At 40.0% G+C, this 16,751-nt stretch overlaps 1 protein-coding gene across 9 annotated transcripts; it reads right to left on the reverse strand.

The window, feature by feature from the left end:
• Window positions 1–760: 760 nt before the first annotated feature.
• On the reverse strand, window positions 761–16,376 carry LOC131247925 (protein CYCLOPS-like). Of its 9 annotated transcripts, none has more exons than XM_058247891.1 (14): window positions 16,359–16,376; window positions 14,284–14,469; window positions 13,465–13,867; window positions 11,402–11,457; window positions 9,470–9,610; window positions 8,416–8,464; window positions 8,264–8,316; window positions 7,257–7,951; window positions 6,695–6,741; window positions 6,539–6,584; window positions 3,233–3,281; window positions 1,961–2,089; window positions 1,254–1,373; window positions 761–1,090 (listed from the first exon to the last, which is right to left on the reverse strand). In XM_058247891.1, exons 3-14 carry the CDS (start codon window positions 13,783–13,785, stop codon window positions 1,069–1,071), a joined length of 1,728 nt encoding a protein of 575 aa, XP_058103874.1. In that variant the 5' UTR covers window positions 13,786–13,867; window positions 14,284–14,469; window positions 16,359–16,376; the 3' UTR covers window positions 761–1,068. The 9 variants fall into 9 exon arrangements, 7 of the variants coding, with proteins under 7 accessions (XP_058103874.1, XP_058103873.1, XP_058103871.1 ...); XM_058247890.1 differs by lacking the exon at window positions 16,359–16,376 and adding an exon at window positions 14,718–15,089; XM_058247888.1 differs by lacking the exon at window positions 16,359–16,376 and adding an exon at window positions 14,553–15,089.
• Between the last annotated feature and the right edge of the window lie 375 nt (window positions 16,377–16,751).

Here is a 16,751-nt window from a genome sequence, read left to right on the forward strand (position 1 = left end):
TGAACGATGACTATGATGTACATTGCGTGGGGCTGTCAATGCGGCCGGCTGGCACTGTCGGGTTCACGGACCTGGCCGACGCTCCGGTTCGAGAGCTGATTTTATTTGTGACTGCCTATCATTCACCAGTGTGATTGTCATCCATACGCAATCAGGCCCATGATTTTATGGCCTAGACATGCATAGCAAGGGGCCGGGCATACCATCAGGCCCGGCTTCAAACTGGGCTTGGACCTTTTACGTTGATGGGCCAGATAGCCCGATCAATTTTCGGCCTGGGTTTATGCTCGAGTCCTTTTAGCCCGGCCCAACTTTATATGTTACATGTTTTCCATCCTATCTTGCATTTAGACCGTTGGTTTAATATTCTAAATGTCTACATCTCTTAGTATGCATGGCCCACTAGATCTATAGATGGATTAGAAAAATCAGGCGGGAAATAAGGATTTAATCAATTCTTGGGCCAGGCTGACCTGGCCCCAACCATTTTATTTTATTTTTTCCGGGCAAAGGCTTGGGCATGCTGGGGTAGGTCCATGCCAGGCTCAGACCTCATGGCCTTATAGCCCATTGCCACCCCTACTAAAAAGTAGCCTAGCCAATCTCCAAAACAAGGCTGACACACCGTCGGCCAGACCCTAATATCAGAGGACCCACCATTGTGGATGCTTTCTCACTTTCTGTCTCTCTGTCATGTTAAAAATAAAAATAAAAAAACAGTCCCAAATGCATGTAAACTACAATCAGCAAGTAAAGAATAAAAATTTGGAATCCAACAAGTTCCATCTTCCTTGCAATTCGCATACTCATTTACATTGAGAAAACTATACCCAGCTTGCTTTGGAGCTTGTGACAAACACTAGCACTTATTCCTGGTCTGGCCCTTTTCCAAACTTACAGACTTTGATTGAAATTGAAAACAGTGGCCCACTTACAACATCAGAGATAACGACGCTGAGAAGACCTTTCCAGGCTACACTGAATATACCAACTATAGTTTTTTAAGTATCAAATGCATCTGATGTATAGTGTATCAGCAGGCCATCGATATTCTGTCAGTAGCACAGTCTATCTTCTCCTCCCCTTCTCTCTAGTAACAAAAGAAAGAGGAAAAGAAAAAGAAAACTGTATCAATTGATATCCTATGGCATGTATATGTAAGGGAAGGGTCGTTGATATGCTATGCCATGTGTCAACTACACGTATCGATTCTGTCTCAACCAGACAAGGATGTAGATAGACAAAAGGCTCACATCTTGCCCAATTCCGAGAGGATCCTCTCAATCTCTTCTAACAACCGCTCCTTTTCGCCCGTCAAGTCCTCGTTTTGCTTCTGAAGCTCTTCTATTTGTTTGGTCTGCTCGGAATCCTTCCTGAAATTTACCACACATGGGATCATTGGACGGGCAGATTTTCAACTTGTGAAGTTGTGAAAATTGTCTAATTCAGTATTTTGGTAGAATGATGCACCAAACTCTCACAATCACAGTATTCCGTAGTCACATCATGTGGTGATGATGCTTCAAGTTTCACTAGAGGTATTATAGAAAAGAATTTGTTAAGCACGTATGTGTATGAGGCAGCCGAAGCATGTCACATGGGCATGTGTTCCTGACTATCCATCAGGCGGGTCCCACTGCATGGATGCCCCGTCCCAAAAATAAGGCCAGCTCACTTACCAGGTGGGCCACAATTTACAGAACAAATGGACAAATACAAACTTTTTTTCCCATGATGAGCTGACCAGCCCATATTTGGGCGAGGCCATTGCGCAGTTGGATCGACCAGATGGAGAGCTATGATCTTGCACCCATGTGCCACATCAGTCCATGTACATGGGCTGCCTTACAGATGTGTATGGGCTCAGCAGACATCTATGGGATCAAATCAAATAGAAGTTTTTGACAGAGCTGGGTTCATATCTTGCTTCTGTATTAGATATTGTAATTTCTAGACTTACCTATTCATGAAAGATAGGTTGAGTTTGAGCGACCGCACTTCCTTCTCAAGGTTTTCACAGCGCTTTAGGATAGTTTGCATATCAGATGGAAGAGCTGGGGTCATGTTTCTTTCCTTGGCTTCTGCCATTCTAAACCACCGAGAACAGTCAGTGATGAAAATTCCCACCTTAGCATATGAGCAACAATGCACACGTAACTACATTAAACAAAAGGGAGATTACCGACATTGCATGTGACCCACACAACATAAAATGAAATTAAGCAGGTTGTTGTCCATTTAATAGTATACACCCAACATCTCACCTGCTGAGGAATTATAACAAGAGAAAAACTTTGATACTCTGCCAGAGTGTGATGGTTGATACACGGGCACTTGGAAATTGCACATGTCATACAACTAATACAATTTTAACTATCCAAACTATGGTCCCAGTTTAGATGTGTCATGAACCAAAAATTACACATTGATTATCCGACCACCGGCTTGGTGGAAATTTATTGGCTGGTTAAAAAAGAAAAATAGTGAACAGTCCTATTTTAACAAACAAGTGTCCATGAATCAAAGGTCAGGATTGCTCAACCAATCTGATTTTGGGACTGACTTAGCTACGTTAGTTCCACAATTTATTCAGTTTAATTTGAGTCAATGTATGCCACGTGTAAAATTTCTGATACACAGGAGCTACGTTAGTTCCACAGTTTATTCAGTTTATTTGAGTCAATGTATGCCACGTGTAAAGTTTCTGAACACCTGTGTATCGAGCATCGTAGGCTGCCAGAGTATCAAATGAATCCCCTTCTAACAATTTTATGGTAGGACAAAAACCATACGATATTTACCAGAATAACAGCTAAAGCAACCCAAACAACTGGTAAAATGCAGATCCAATAAAGACCTGCATATTGAAAATCAACGGCTAATATTGAGCGAGCACCAAGATCTTATGGTCAATGATGTACCAGCCATTTCCCTTGCTTTTCAACTCACTTCAAAAAATAAAAATAAAAAATCGTCTCAGATCACGCATGGGTGGGCCACATTTTCTCATGTGCTGGTATGTTGGGCAGGCCATCTGTGGTGGCTTCAGAAGACCTAACAAACCTCTTCATCTGGTATGAATTGAAACAATCTGAAGCTGGAAATCTCTCCTAAACATGGATTATATGATGATCACTACTTAATAGGAACCTGACAGAATTAAAACATGGATTTGATTTGCATAAGCAAGGTTCCCGCTCTTCAAACCGCAAGCAAGTCATGAAATACATACTTGCGTGAGCGCTCCACCCTCCGTTTCTTTGTGGGGTCTCCCTTGTCCACTGCATAACTTCTGCTCGTTAGAGAAAATTTATATAAGACTACATAAGATCTACATTACATCATTTCCAACAAATGGGTTTTTGGTTATGGCCTCTTAGCAAAAATAATATAATCAAGTAATTAGAGTTCTCATTCCTTGGGGACTCATGGATGAGTGGAATGTGTAGGAACCATGTCTGTCTGAGAAATGCTATTACGCAGCTGGCATCATAGATGTTATTAACAACTCCCTTCACTCATGTGCACAGCATGTGTAGCTATCAGGACTATTGATCTTGTGTGTGACGATGTGTATGGGCTATAGCCAAAAGTGAGTGGATTACTCTGACCATGTGGATGCTGTGGGTTTTTGGGTTGAATGTGGACTGTTTCTCTGTTTTACACCAACATTCCTTGTGCAGGGTATTGATTGGATGGCTACCATGGTCCAATCCTCTTGCTTTTTGGGATATGGCCTATATTGCAAGGCCGACCCAATCAACGCTCTGTGTGCCATAAGTAGGGAGCTTTGTACAACCAGTGTTCGAAATATCGGTATCGCACAATGTATCGCACCCTTGGGATACAGATACGTATCGGTTATCGCATGGGATATATCGTTTGTATCGCATAATTTATCGCACTTTTTGAGAAACATGGGGAAACATTGGGAAAATGGTTGAATTTTTCAATGAAACTTCAGGGATTATTAAAAAAGACCCTAATACACACTTTTAAATCATAAAATCTTAAAAAAGAAGTGCACATAATAGGTTTCCTTTGTATAGGGTCTAAGCTATGCGTTGTCTTATTAAACTCAGATAACTATATTCAGTATCCACCCCATCCATCTGTTTTTCCATATCATTTTAGGACATTATCCAAAAATTGAAGCAGATCCAATAATTGGGTAGACCATACCATAGGTAACAATGGTGATTGACCATTAGTGGGCCACAAAAGTTTTGGATCATGCTGATAATTGTTTTTTCTCTTCATTCAAACTTATGTGAAGTTATCAGCAGATTGGATGCCTAATAAAATATAGGAAAAATTAAGGTGCACCTTAGGAAGTTTTTAATGGTACCATGTTCAACTAATACTGTTTCCTTGAGTATAGTCCACCCGATAATTGGATCTTCTTAATTATTAGGATCATGTTGTAAAATGATCTGAAAAAACAGATGGATGGAGTGGACACAGAATACACACGTCAAGTTGGCCCCACGGTACGGTTGTGTGGTCTTGGGTGAGGTGGGGTCTCACCTAATCCACTCCTATAGTACTAAGTAAACTTATTGGGTCCATCGTAAATGTACATGGTTTATCCATGCAGTCCATGTGTTTTTCCGGCTCATTTTAGGGGTTGAGCACAAATTTGAAACATATCCAAAGGTCAAGTGGACCATACCGCAAGAAACAATACGAATAATGATTTGCACCGTTGAAACCTCCCTTAGGGCCTACAACGATGTTTATTTTTCATCCAACCACTTCATAAGATCACAAAGATATGGATAAAGGAAAAGAACAAATATCAGCTTGATCCAAAACTTCTTTGGCTCCCAAGGATTTTTTTTTTAATGGTAGATGTTTAATTCGCACCATTTTCTGTGGTGTGGTCCACTTGAGCTTTGGATATGCTCATTTTTTGGGCTAAAAAGCATAAAATTATATGGTAAAATGGATGGATGGAGTTGATAAAATACATGAATTATGGTGGGCCCCACAGAGTTTATGTAGTACACTACTCACTACGCCCGCTTCCTACCAAAGAAGGCAGTGACGCTCCTGCAACTCGAGTGGTACCAACGGTTCAAAGTTACATGGCCCCACGATAATGTATTTATTATATCTACACCGTTCATGAATTTGGAGAGATCATTTTAGATCATGAGCCCAAAAATGAGCCATATTCAAAGCTCAACTGGACCACGCCACAAATAGCAGTGGGGCTGATTCTCACTGTTAAAATATTCATAGGGCCCACTATATTGTTTATTTTCCATCCAATCCGTTCATTAGGTCACACAGACCTGGATGAAGAGGAAAAACAAATATCATATTGATCCAAAACTCCCGTGACCCCAAAAGGGTTTCAATGGTAAACATTTAATCTCCCACTCCTATTTGTAGTGTGGTCCACTTGATCTTTGGATCTGTCTTATTTTTCGGCTCAAGCCTTACGACGAGCTTGCCAAATGGAAGAACGGTTTGGATATAACACATACCTTATGAAGGGACCCACAAAACCTGGTGACGTCAACACACCAGTCAACTCGGTGGTGTGCGGTACACCTGCCACCTGATTTCCAAAAAAAGGGGATCGGACGCCTTTTTTTTCGAAGCAGAGAGGGTTCCGGCCTTCCGGAACCTAAAATCTCTCCAAAATCTCACAGATCTTCGGATTTTGGCGAGGATTTCTCCGGATTTTAGCAAGGATTTCGCTGGATTTTGCCTAAATACTTGGATTTCTCCAGATTTTGATGGATTTCTCTTCCAAATCGGAGATTTTGTTTGCACTAACCTACGGACGACGCTTTGATTCGAATGGCCCACCAAAGGGAAGCTTCCGATCATAAAAATCTCTTGTACAGGTATCGAAATCCACTTGTTGAAAGTTTCTCTATATATTTTTTTAATTTTTCCAAAATTTTTTTGGGATAATGACACAGTCCCGGACGATATTTGGTGTTTTTTTTTTTTTACTTGGTATCTTTCGACGATATATCGCGCGATATTGACGATAATATCGTGCGATATCTGAAGTTTTGGATTTTTGGTATCTTCCTGGTGTTATCGGAGGAGTTTCGTCTCGCAGTGGTGCGATAACGATAATATCGGCCGATAGTAACGATATTTCGAACACTGTGTACAACTTCTATGGTTCTAATTGCATAAATAGCATGTCTCTTGAGTAACTGAGCCACTAGCATGCTCCATATATGATGCCACGACAGTCTCATATTGCGGGAGATGTATGACACAGCATGAAACTTTTGTCTTCCTCATAGCATCAGGTCCTCCTAATCATGGTCCTCAGCAAATGCTCTGCCATCCTTAGATTCTTAAGTGGACAACTTGGGTCATCACAATCATCCATTCATCTAAATGAGCTGAAGAATAGTCTTGCTTGGTTAGCTTATACGGTGAAGAAAGCCAAGTGAGTTTTCATTTTCTTCTCTTTTTCCTTTTTTTTTTTTTTTGTTTTGTAGAATAACTGGCATGTAATTCAAAGAGCTATACGCTTTAACTATTAGAGTTTGAACCCAATTACCTGAACTTCCTGATGTCACAGATCCCATCCGAACTAGATTTCCTTTCTGTCACAATGCAGAAATGATAGTGCACAGTGAATGAAATACTCCAAGGCACAATCATTTGGATATGAACTGTTAATTATCTCAAATCTTAAATATCTGATGGAACACACCTTCCGGTCGTCCTTTGTATTGTTTTCGAGTATCCGTTCCCGGATTTCTGTATCACAATGCACAAAACAGAAAGGTGGATCACCCAAAACAATAATAATAATAATAAAATTAAATAAATAAATAAAACGTCATTGCAAGTTCATTCCATATCATATGGTAGCATACCAACATAAAGATTTTAAAAGATAATCATGACAATGCATATATTTGGGAAGCCAAGAAAGGAAAAACTAGTGCTAAATAGATTTTTGAAAACAGCAATGAAATTATCATTTTCTGCCTTTGAAAGTAATACCAATATAATTCAAATCATAATTCGATCAATAAAATATTCAAAGACAAACCTACCAATGGACTGTGATGTCTTAATCATGTCCTTCGCAAAATTGTGTGCAACTGTGCATGGTTGATGCAAACGTTTTGGTTAAGGGTGCATTTGGTTGCACCATATATCACAAAACGTCGTGATTAATCAGTCTTACTTGGTGCCAAATATCATGAAATTTCACAATATTTGGTGCAACCAAACGCACCCTAAATCAATATATGCAACAAACGCACCTTTGGCTTTAGAGCTATGCTCTAAACTCCCGTTCCCAACATGTTTTCTGGAGCTTTCACAAACTGATAGTGTTTGTCCAGAATTGGCAGGACCATCACATACTTCAAAACCTGTTGAGAGTACTGGTGCTGCCGCAGACGATTCGCTTTGTGAAGGTTCTTGAGATACTGTAGTCATCTGGATTGGGTTTGGAGGAGAGACAAAACTTTCTATATCTATTTCTATGGATTCACCAACAGCATGTGTGTTCCCAGAATCTTGTACGTGGCCAGGAGGGGATACCACTTGAAAGGTCCTCAAGGGCTTAAGAATCTGACTCACCGCTCCTTGATCAGAACCCATGTTGGTCGTAACTTCTTGCACACCATAATAGCCGAAAGAACTACCATCAACAGCTTCTTTATCAATACGATTACTGAGTTTCTTGCGTTCTAGTGTTCCCTTCAGCATGTTCACGACAGAAGAAACTGCATCTACAGTAGCCACTTGATGACTCCCAAAAGGGGATGTAGATGAACTGGATGGAGACATGAATGTCCGCAGCTGGTTGGACACCTCACCCATCGAAACATCACAAAAACCACTCGCAGTTGCAAATTCTTGTTTCATCCGGGTGATACCATGCACCGATGTGTTATGGGTGCCTTCTATAGCTGATGATGTTTGATTATTTTGCATGGCAGCATATCTCTTCCTGTGGGACAAATGTAAATTTCACTCTTAAAATGATATAGTTTCACAATAATAAGCCAATTCAAATGGAGCTCTGACGTAGGGCCATGTGCACAAGTTCCTGACTTCTGAAGGCTGACATGATAAGCGAAAGCAAGAAATTTCAAATGAGATGTGTTCAGGACCTTCTTGAACGTATCTCACTAGTGATTTGAAGCAGAAAAGAGGGAGATGGAATACCCACTTGTTGCAGGTTCTGTTCCCTACACCAACCCAAACATCAAGCCTACTTTGTTTGCATGGAAGTCCCGCCAAAAGGATGGAAAAATATTACCTTAGCTCAGATGATCGGCTTCTTGTCATTGGTTGAGAACTTTGAAACCATGCCTGCATGAAGTTGCCAAATATCAGAATGCGAGACTATTTAATATAAGATCGATATTTATCTCCTTGAGATTCATGTCTGAAGAGTTCAAGATAACCAACCTTGGCCAAATACAAATTACTAGCTTGAATTCCTTTTTCTACCACATTCCTGATGAAAGGACAAAAGCATTAACCATCATCAGGAGAATACATTTGACTTGGAATTTAAATCCCACTAATGCTACAAAAGATCCTATAAATGTCACTTGCAGGAATACATTGAGTTGGAACTTAAATCCCATTACTGCTACAAAAGATCCTATATATTTCACTCGCAAGAATGAGCTTTACCATCTGAGATTTGCATATTAAATCAACCTGCATGTTGCCATATGCATATCAAATCATGTTCACCAGAAAAACTAGAAACAAGAGCTATTACCTCTCTAGATCCATCTTCAAGAAGAAAATTGAAGTTCCAACCTTGTCTTAGTATATCCAGGCAATTCAAAAGGGAATTATAATGCATAAGTGCTGCATAATGCATGCCATCTTCCATGCGTTGTTAGTGCTACAGCATGTAAGTGTGAATGCATGTATTGTTTGTGCTATATACTGATTCTTCATCAAGGCCTGCCGTTGTATCAAAGATCAGTTGCTGGAGTCCAAAGGCCACAGCTTTGAATCCAGTCCAAGGTTTTAAAAAGGTGTGTTATGTAACATATCGTTCATCACCGTTAATGTTACGTATCACTCTGTGTTGGCCTATTTCAGGCTGATACGGGACCGATACACCCATATCGTTCATGGGCAACACCGGCATGTATGAGCAATACATACCAGCTTCGGACAATACTTTAAACATTGATCCAGACATATCTTAAAATCCAGCTTGCTGCCATGCTAAAGAGTGGCAGAAAAATGCTGGATTGAGTGTGGATGGATATTATTCAATGAATGAGAGAATTTAAGCATCAGCATGTAAATATTTAAAACGTTGCTGGGCACAAGTATTTAAATATTTGAGTGTGAATGAGTATTGTTCAATGAATGAAAGAATCTTAGCATCGACGTGTATCATGATATACTACTCGGAAGAACTAATAGATAGCCATCAAAAGGTGGGCCAGTCCGATACTTGAAGATTTATTTACTGAAACCAAGCAGTAACCACCTGTGTGAATGTTGGTTGGGATCACTTGAGAGATCATTGGATATGCCCAGATTTTGCTGGAACAAATTATCGTTGCTGCTTTTGTTTTGAAATGAGGCACCATGTTGCTGACTAGACAAGGCAGCAAGTTCAGTTGATATCCTGCATTTATTAGATGGACATGTTTAAATCACTGAATTTAGATTGAAGAGGAAACCAGTGACAAAATCATATATCAGACAATGTCAAGGAAAGGAAAAGAACCATCCAACACTTGCAATGCTTCTGTAAAGTGCATCTCCATGTATATAAAGATTGTATATCTAATTCCTGTAAGCATATTTTGTAGCCAGAAAGTTTTCCCTTTCATAAGCATCCTCTCTAAAGGTCACCTTGGATGACATATGCTTATAAAATAAAATGACTATACTAGAACAAAACTACAGAAGCTATCGAGTATGACGTGGTTGTTATTGTAATGCGTGCAGTCTGTATAAGTGGGACACATGGTTTGGTGATCCAGTCTGTTGATGTAATGGAACTCACTGTGGATTGGACTGCTGCCAAAATCTTCCAGATTGAAAGATTATTTTTTTCGTAGCCATTTGCTGTATTTTTTTCTTAACTATGTGTTTGTTGGCCATTAGGCCATTGCTCAGGATAATGATCTTCCAATCTGACATATTGGGGCATCCTCATCCATGGTGGGGCCCATCAGGTCAATGATCTGGGTTACCAGACCATCTGCAACATCCTGATGTATGAGCAAAAAATTCATCGAAAGTTTTGAGAGTCTACTGCAGGTTAGAGCCTATTGCCTCCTCCATGCATCCAAATGTGTTATAAAAATGCATTTTTCTAGTTACAGCATCTGAAGTGTAACAGCAAACCTTTTTTGCAGGACAACGAATGGAGGTGTACTTGCGGTATTGTAGCTGGTTTGTCCACAAGATCTCAGCACATAACTGCAAAATATCATCGGGCTAGACTCCTATGTTAGTTCTGCTCCATCTAAAAATGGTGGTGACCCATACTCATGTGTGGCGCTGATGTACAGCCATATGGACCATCCAAAACGTGGGTGGGTCCCATTATCTGTAGAACATGTCTCTAAAATCACACTGAGTAAGAAATCCTAACCATCCAAACCATGGCTACCAAGTGAATGCTAAAAATAAAATCGAGAGTGATCCATATTCAAAGAGATAACTCAGATGGCTCTTATTAGTGCAAATTTTCAGTTATGCTCCATTCACTGCTGGGGCAGAGATTTGGACAGCCTCGATTGCTGAAGAATTATGCCATGCGCACATTCAAAGAGTCGCCGCCATTTCTTAAATGGTGCAAAACTAAAATAGGAGTCTAGCACGATATTTCATGTCATATTTAAAGCATCTGTGGTTTTATCTTGTGCATATTAAAGGGTGATTTGGAGGATATTATATTTGCATTGAGTGGAATGGCCATTGTGCTCTATTTGGCTGCTGGCTGTGTTGACTTGCCATTTCGAGCTGGTTTGATGGATCTTTAAAATAAATTATTATTATTTTTTTTTTATCAGCATGGATCCTCTCCATTTTGTGAACTTGTTGTAATATGGCATCTCTAGGTTCCAAACAGAACCGTACTTGAAAATGCGAGGTGGGGCCATTTAATAGCACTACATCTACACTCATGATCTTTCCAAACCGGGCTTATATTCTTCCTGCCAAAAGAAGTTAGGGGACACGCTGTCATGTTCTGCCCATACCACCAAGCTTTGCCTTTCTAACAACTTTCGGGCTTCACGCATCAGTTAAGACAAAGCTGTCCATTATGTACTTTACCAAAAATACACATAAGCCTCTCGGGATTGATTTTATAGCTGAATAAATTCAATCCAATACTACAAAGGCTTGAAATAAAAGGGGAAGGAATCCGCCCACTTGTATATAGCAACACTATCTAACTCACCTTCGAGATGCTTGTCGTGTACGGTGTGCTATGCTGGTAGAATTGTGGCCCTGGGTCTGCAAATAAATATATAGACACGAACAAATAGCCGTGAAGAAATCTAAACCAGAAAAAAGTTCCACATGGCTTCCAGAGTGCCTTCCAAAAGTAATAATTAGGAACATCATAACTACTTGATTAATGAAAATGAAATGAAAGGTGTCCTACCAAAAGTAAATAACGATAAAGTCCTATTATATCACTGATAGGAAGAAAAAAAATAGCCAGGTGGTTTTTACCTTTTCAGTCCCTCATACCATTTAGGGCTGTCAATGGACCGGGCTCGAGCCTAGCAAAATCAAATTTTTGAATAGGCCAGGCCCAAACAGTTCAAAATCCAGGCCGAAGGCAACCCCAGGCCAGGCCCATTGACAGCCCTAATTCCATCTCTTGTTTATGGTTAGTTGATAAAAAAAAAAAAAAGCTTTTACCCCTAAAAAAGTACAGGGAGCCAGAAAAAGATCCACATGGCACATTCAAGCATGTTCCCCCACCCCACACAAAAGAGCTAGAGAGACACTGAACAAATATATACATAATAGATCCACTGTGTCTTTTGCAATTCTTCAGATGTTTGATCTCAAGATTCAGTTATTAACATACTGAAACATATGAGTAGAATTGCCAGTCTGCCACACCTAATATTCTCACATTGTCTCATTATTTTTTTAACAAGTTCCTGTGTCTCGTCAGATTTTCGATTACAAGGAAAGACATCTTATGTCTTGGGATTCTTTTAAAAAAATGCAAATGGGCCCATCTCTTGCACTGAATAATGGAGCAACAAGGTGAAAGACATGTAGCGGCAGCTTCTATGCCATTTTCCTCCAAGCCTGATTTATGAAAAAAACATTGAGAGAAACATTCATGGTAACAGATCAACAAGCTACATGCCACCTCAATGTGGCCTGCATTAGGGCACAAAATTAAAAATAATCTTCAACGAAATTTCCTCCAAGCCTGATTTATGAAAAAAGCATTGAGAGAAACATTCATGGTAACAGATCAACAACAAGCTACATGCCACCTCAATGTGGCCTGTGTTTGGGCACAAAATTAAAAATAATCTTCAACGAAGAATTTGGATGTATTTTGGTTATTGAAATCTAGAAATTAGGTCTCCTTGAATACCTCAAACAGTTTTCAAAAGTGATGTTCATTCTCTATCACAGTTTCTCCTAGCGAAAAATTACTTCACATTTACTAATCTCATTGAGTTGGTTACTTCCATAAAAAGCAGCCTCTTTAATTACTAATCTCACAACTAACCAAGGTTCTGATTATCACATTCAAAGCATGTGTTAACTAGCCCCAAGACCAATATATCTCGGTATGCATCAATTGATATGCATGATGTGTTATCTGCATAGTGAGAATTTTAACGATCGCGTTCCTAATCAGCAATAAATTCCAAAGAAAAAAATCATCATAATCTTTGGATCAAAAGCCAATGGGTACTGAATCTGACAATATTTAGAACCTTGCCATCAACAATTCTTTGAGGGCCTGTTTGAGTGCCACTTGAAAATGAGTTCATTTCATTTTAGTCAATCATAATTATGTATTAGAGATCATGTTGTTAGTTATCAAGATTATTTTTAACCCTTACTAAAAAGGAATATGATCTCTAAGACATAATACGATTGACTGAAATGAGATGAACTCATTTCAAATGGCACCCAAACAAGCCATAAAGAAAGGCCTTAAACCCTGAAACTAGGAAGAAAATCTCTTCGGATCAACATCTGAATACAATAAAAGTTGCTTGATTTATCATGACTCCCTCTATGAATATAGGCAAGCATCGTCTTCATTTGATTCACAAATGGGAAAACAATCGGTGCGGGGGAACGAAGAAAGAAAAGTATATGAATATTCTCCTAATCAATTATAATTGGTGTCTGGTTGATTTTATTATTTTGTTTCATGTACTCTATTGCCTTTTAATCAATGAAAAAAAAAAGGATTTTTTCTCATTAGGGACAAAAACAAAAAGCAAATAGAAAACAAATAAAATCGCTTGCCTCTCCATTCGTAAGCCAGCTGTTGAAGAGCTCCTGGCTATCCACGCGAAGGGTCTGAGAGAGATTCTTAAACCCCAGAGACTCCATGTTCGGCGGTGCTGTCATACCAATCGAACCTTCCATCAACGACTTCAGAAACATCTCCTCGCTAGAATTCCTATACAATTCCGAGTAGACCCTTCCCTCAGTCTCCATGAAATTCTTCTCTGTGTCACTTCTCCGAGACAGTTGAGATTGTAACGTATTCAGGTTCTGATTGTCACTACCTGGTTTTTGCAAAGAATCATTCACTAGTCCCTTCTCATTTCCATCTTGAATCATATTCCCCAACAATCCCCCTCTTGCCGTCACCAAAATGAGAGAAACCCACTACACCAGAGAACTTAGAATCCCACCACAACCCCTAGAAATTGAGTTTGCATACAATCAAATTCGTGTATGAACATAAAATTGAAAGAAGAAAAAACCCAATTACAGTATCAACTAACCGATCATCACATACTCAAATTTGGGTGAATCATAATCAAATTCACTTATAACCAGAATTAAGGTAAAAAGAACAAACACCCAGTCGGCGTTTCAGAATTTCTTCATGAACGACTGATCATCACAGGCTTGAATACAGGTGAAGCCTAATCGAATTTGCGTATAACTGGACTTGAACCCAATTACCAAATTCTTCAAGATCAATAGATCACCAAACACTCCTATTCAGGTGAAGCATACATACAACCAGAGTGGCCAAGAAAAGGAATAAGAATAAAAGCCCCATTACAGTATTGGCAAGAATTTCTTTGAGATCAACCAATCATCACATACTTGAATTCAGGTGAAGCTCAATCGAATTCTGTATAGCCAGATTCAAATTCAGGTGAAGGATGAAAAGCAACAACTGCCCAATCACAGCATCGAGTCCAGAGACGAATTCCTTTGAGATCAATCAATCGTCACAGACCTGAATACCAGCGAGCGTAATCTGATCTCTGCTTTCCCGTCTAACCAGAACTGAAAGAAAACGAAAACCCAATCACAGTATCAGCAGAAATACCTTCAACAAGTCAAAAACTCGAATTCGAGAAAAAGCTTACTTCCTGCAAACACGAATGGAACTGCGAAAACTCGCAAGCTTTTGCCTCGATTCTACACAAGGGAAATCTATACATAGAAGTCAAACCAGAAGAGTGACTGGAAACATCTAGCTTAGTATGATTATACGGTATGGATACGTATGAGTATGTGTTGGAATAAAATACTAGAAAATAGAGGAATCTGCGAGTTGGGTTTCCTTTAGATTCCATAGCTAGTGATTGTCGTCTTTCTCAGCTGGGAAAAAAAATCCAGATTCCAGGTTTTACTGGCGAGGCAGTAGCTCGAATTTTCACTAATTGCGAAAGGAGGGGAATTCGGTTGAAATGAATAGCGAATTCAATTAAACGGAATTGCGGAGAGGATTTCTGGATTATAAAATACTCAGAAATTGTATTTTATTGATTTTTTATGTGGAAAAGGGGGAATGATGGTAGCCATGAAAGGGACCTTCTGCAACTTCCATTAGTTTAATGGAAGAGCAAGAGCATTTTTCCTTCTGTGGAATTTTCTTACGCCCAGTCGCTCAAGAATGTCGATTTTACCAAACAAAGGTCGACTTCAATACTTTGCTTGTGGGGCCACGTTGTGTGTGCCTTTCAGGACGCGGCTTTTGTGGACCGGGTCGGTGGATCCCTGACTGTGGGGCCCACCTTGATGTATATGCCTTACATCCACGCTGTCCAACCGTTTTGACAGCTCATTTTAGGGCATGATCCCAAAAAATGAAGCAAATCCAAATATGAGGTGGACCACACCACAAAAAAAACAGTGGTAATTAACCATTAAAAAATTTCCAGTGAACCAAAAAGTTTTGGATCAAGTTGATATTTCTGCTGTCCCTTCATCCATGTCTTATTAACCGTTGGATGGCAAATAAATATTTCAGTGGCTCCCAAAAAGTTTTTAACGGTGGGCATTCAACCGCCACTATTTCCTGTGGTGTAATCCACTATTAGAGCTAGGCAAAACCCGACCCGATCCAGCGAATCTGACCAAATCTAGTGGGTTTGACCTGATCTGAATCGAACCGAAGGCCTGGATTAGTGTGGATTGAATAGGACCACTCGGATCCGATCGTACATCGGATCGTAGTTAGTATGGACTAGTCCGATTCGAAATCCGATTTGAACCGATCCGGTCAAGTCCTATATATAAGTTTTTTTTATATATATTTTTTATATTTTACTACCCATATCTCTACTTGTCCCGAACCGAATGAACCCTAACTTCTCTTTCTATCCGAAGGAGGCGCCGCACCCACCCATCTCTCCTCCTTTCTCTCCTGATTTCCCTCCTCTCCTTCTTTCCTCCTCATTTCTCTCCGGTTTTCCCATATCTGCTTCTTTTTCTACATCTCCTTCTTTCTCTCTCCCTCTCTCTCTCTCCCTAGACTCAACTCGATCCGACTCGATTCGGTTTCCCAAATCGAGTCGGACTCGTTCGGGTCACGCCAGCAAGGATTCGGATTGAATCGAGTCAGCTCTGCTGGATTTAGTCTCAAATCGGATCGAATTCGGGTCAGTTTCTTGAAAAATTGGATTGAGTCGAGTTGGACCCAATCCGGTCTGACTCGACTTGATGCCCACCTCTATCCACTATTCCCTTGAATGAGTTGGGTAATGGATGCACAACATGGATGTAAGACATATACATCAAGGTGGGCCCCACAGTAAGGGATCCAGCAAAGCCCCCTCCGAGTTAAATGACGGTTGCCTGATCAGGGCTGAATTGACCTGACCCACCCAAGTTGTGGTGTTGACTGGTTCATCTTAAATGCGCATGGTTCATCTGGTAACCGGACTGACCTGATTTTTGGTTTGATAGCTGGTTGCACCTGTTAGCGGTTGGGAGATGCCATGCTTTCATAGAAAACATATAAAAGCGTATTTTGGTCATTCCCATTTAAGAATTCAGGAGCTAAGGCACTATATATTAAAATCGGTATTCTTTGGCATTTTACTGGAAAAAAACTCTGCAGGTGGTGCTGCCACAAGACACCAACAGTCGCAGGAATTGTCGTGTTGTCTCCTGGCATCGCACAAGGGCTTTTTTGTCATTTCCATGAGAGAGGAGAGATTTGATGCACTGGCAGAGGGTGGAGATGATACGTGGTCAGTTACAATTGATAAGTGGCTTACGAGTAATTGAGTCATGAAAACCATTGTAGATGGTTACAGGCTTAGAAGATCTTTAGTTGG

The sequence above is a fragment of the Magnolia sinica genome, chromosome 6 (genome assembly GCF_029962835.1).
Source record: "Magnolia sinica isolate HGM2019 chromosome 6, MsV1, whole genome shotgun sequence".
Classification (NCBI taxonomy): Eukaryota; Viridiplantae; Streptophyta; class Magnoliopsida; order Magnoliales; family Magnoliaceae; genus Magnolia; species Magnolia sinica.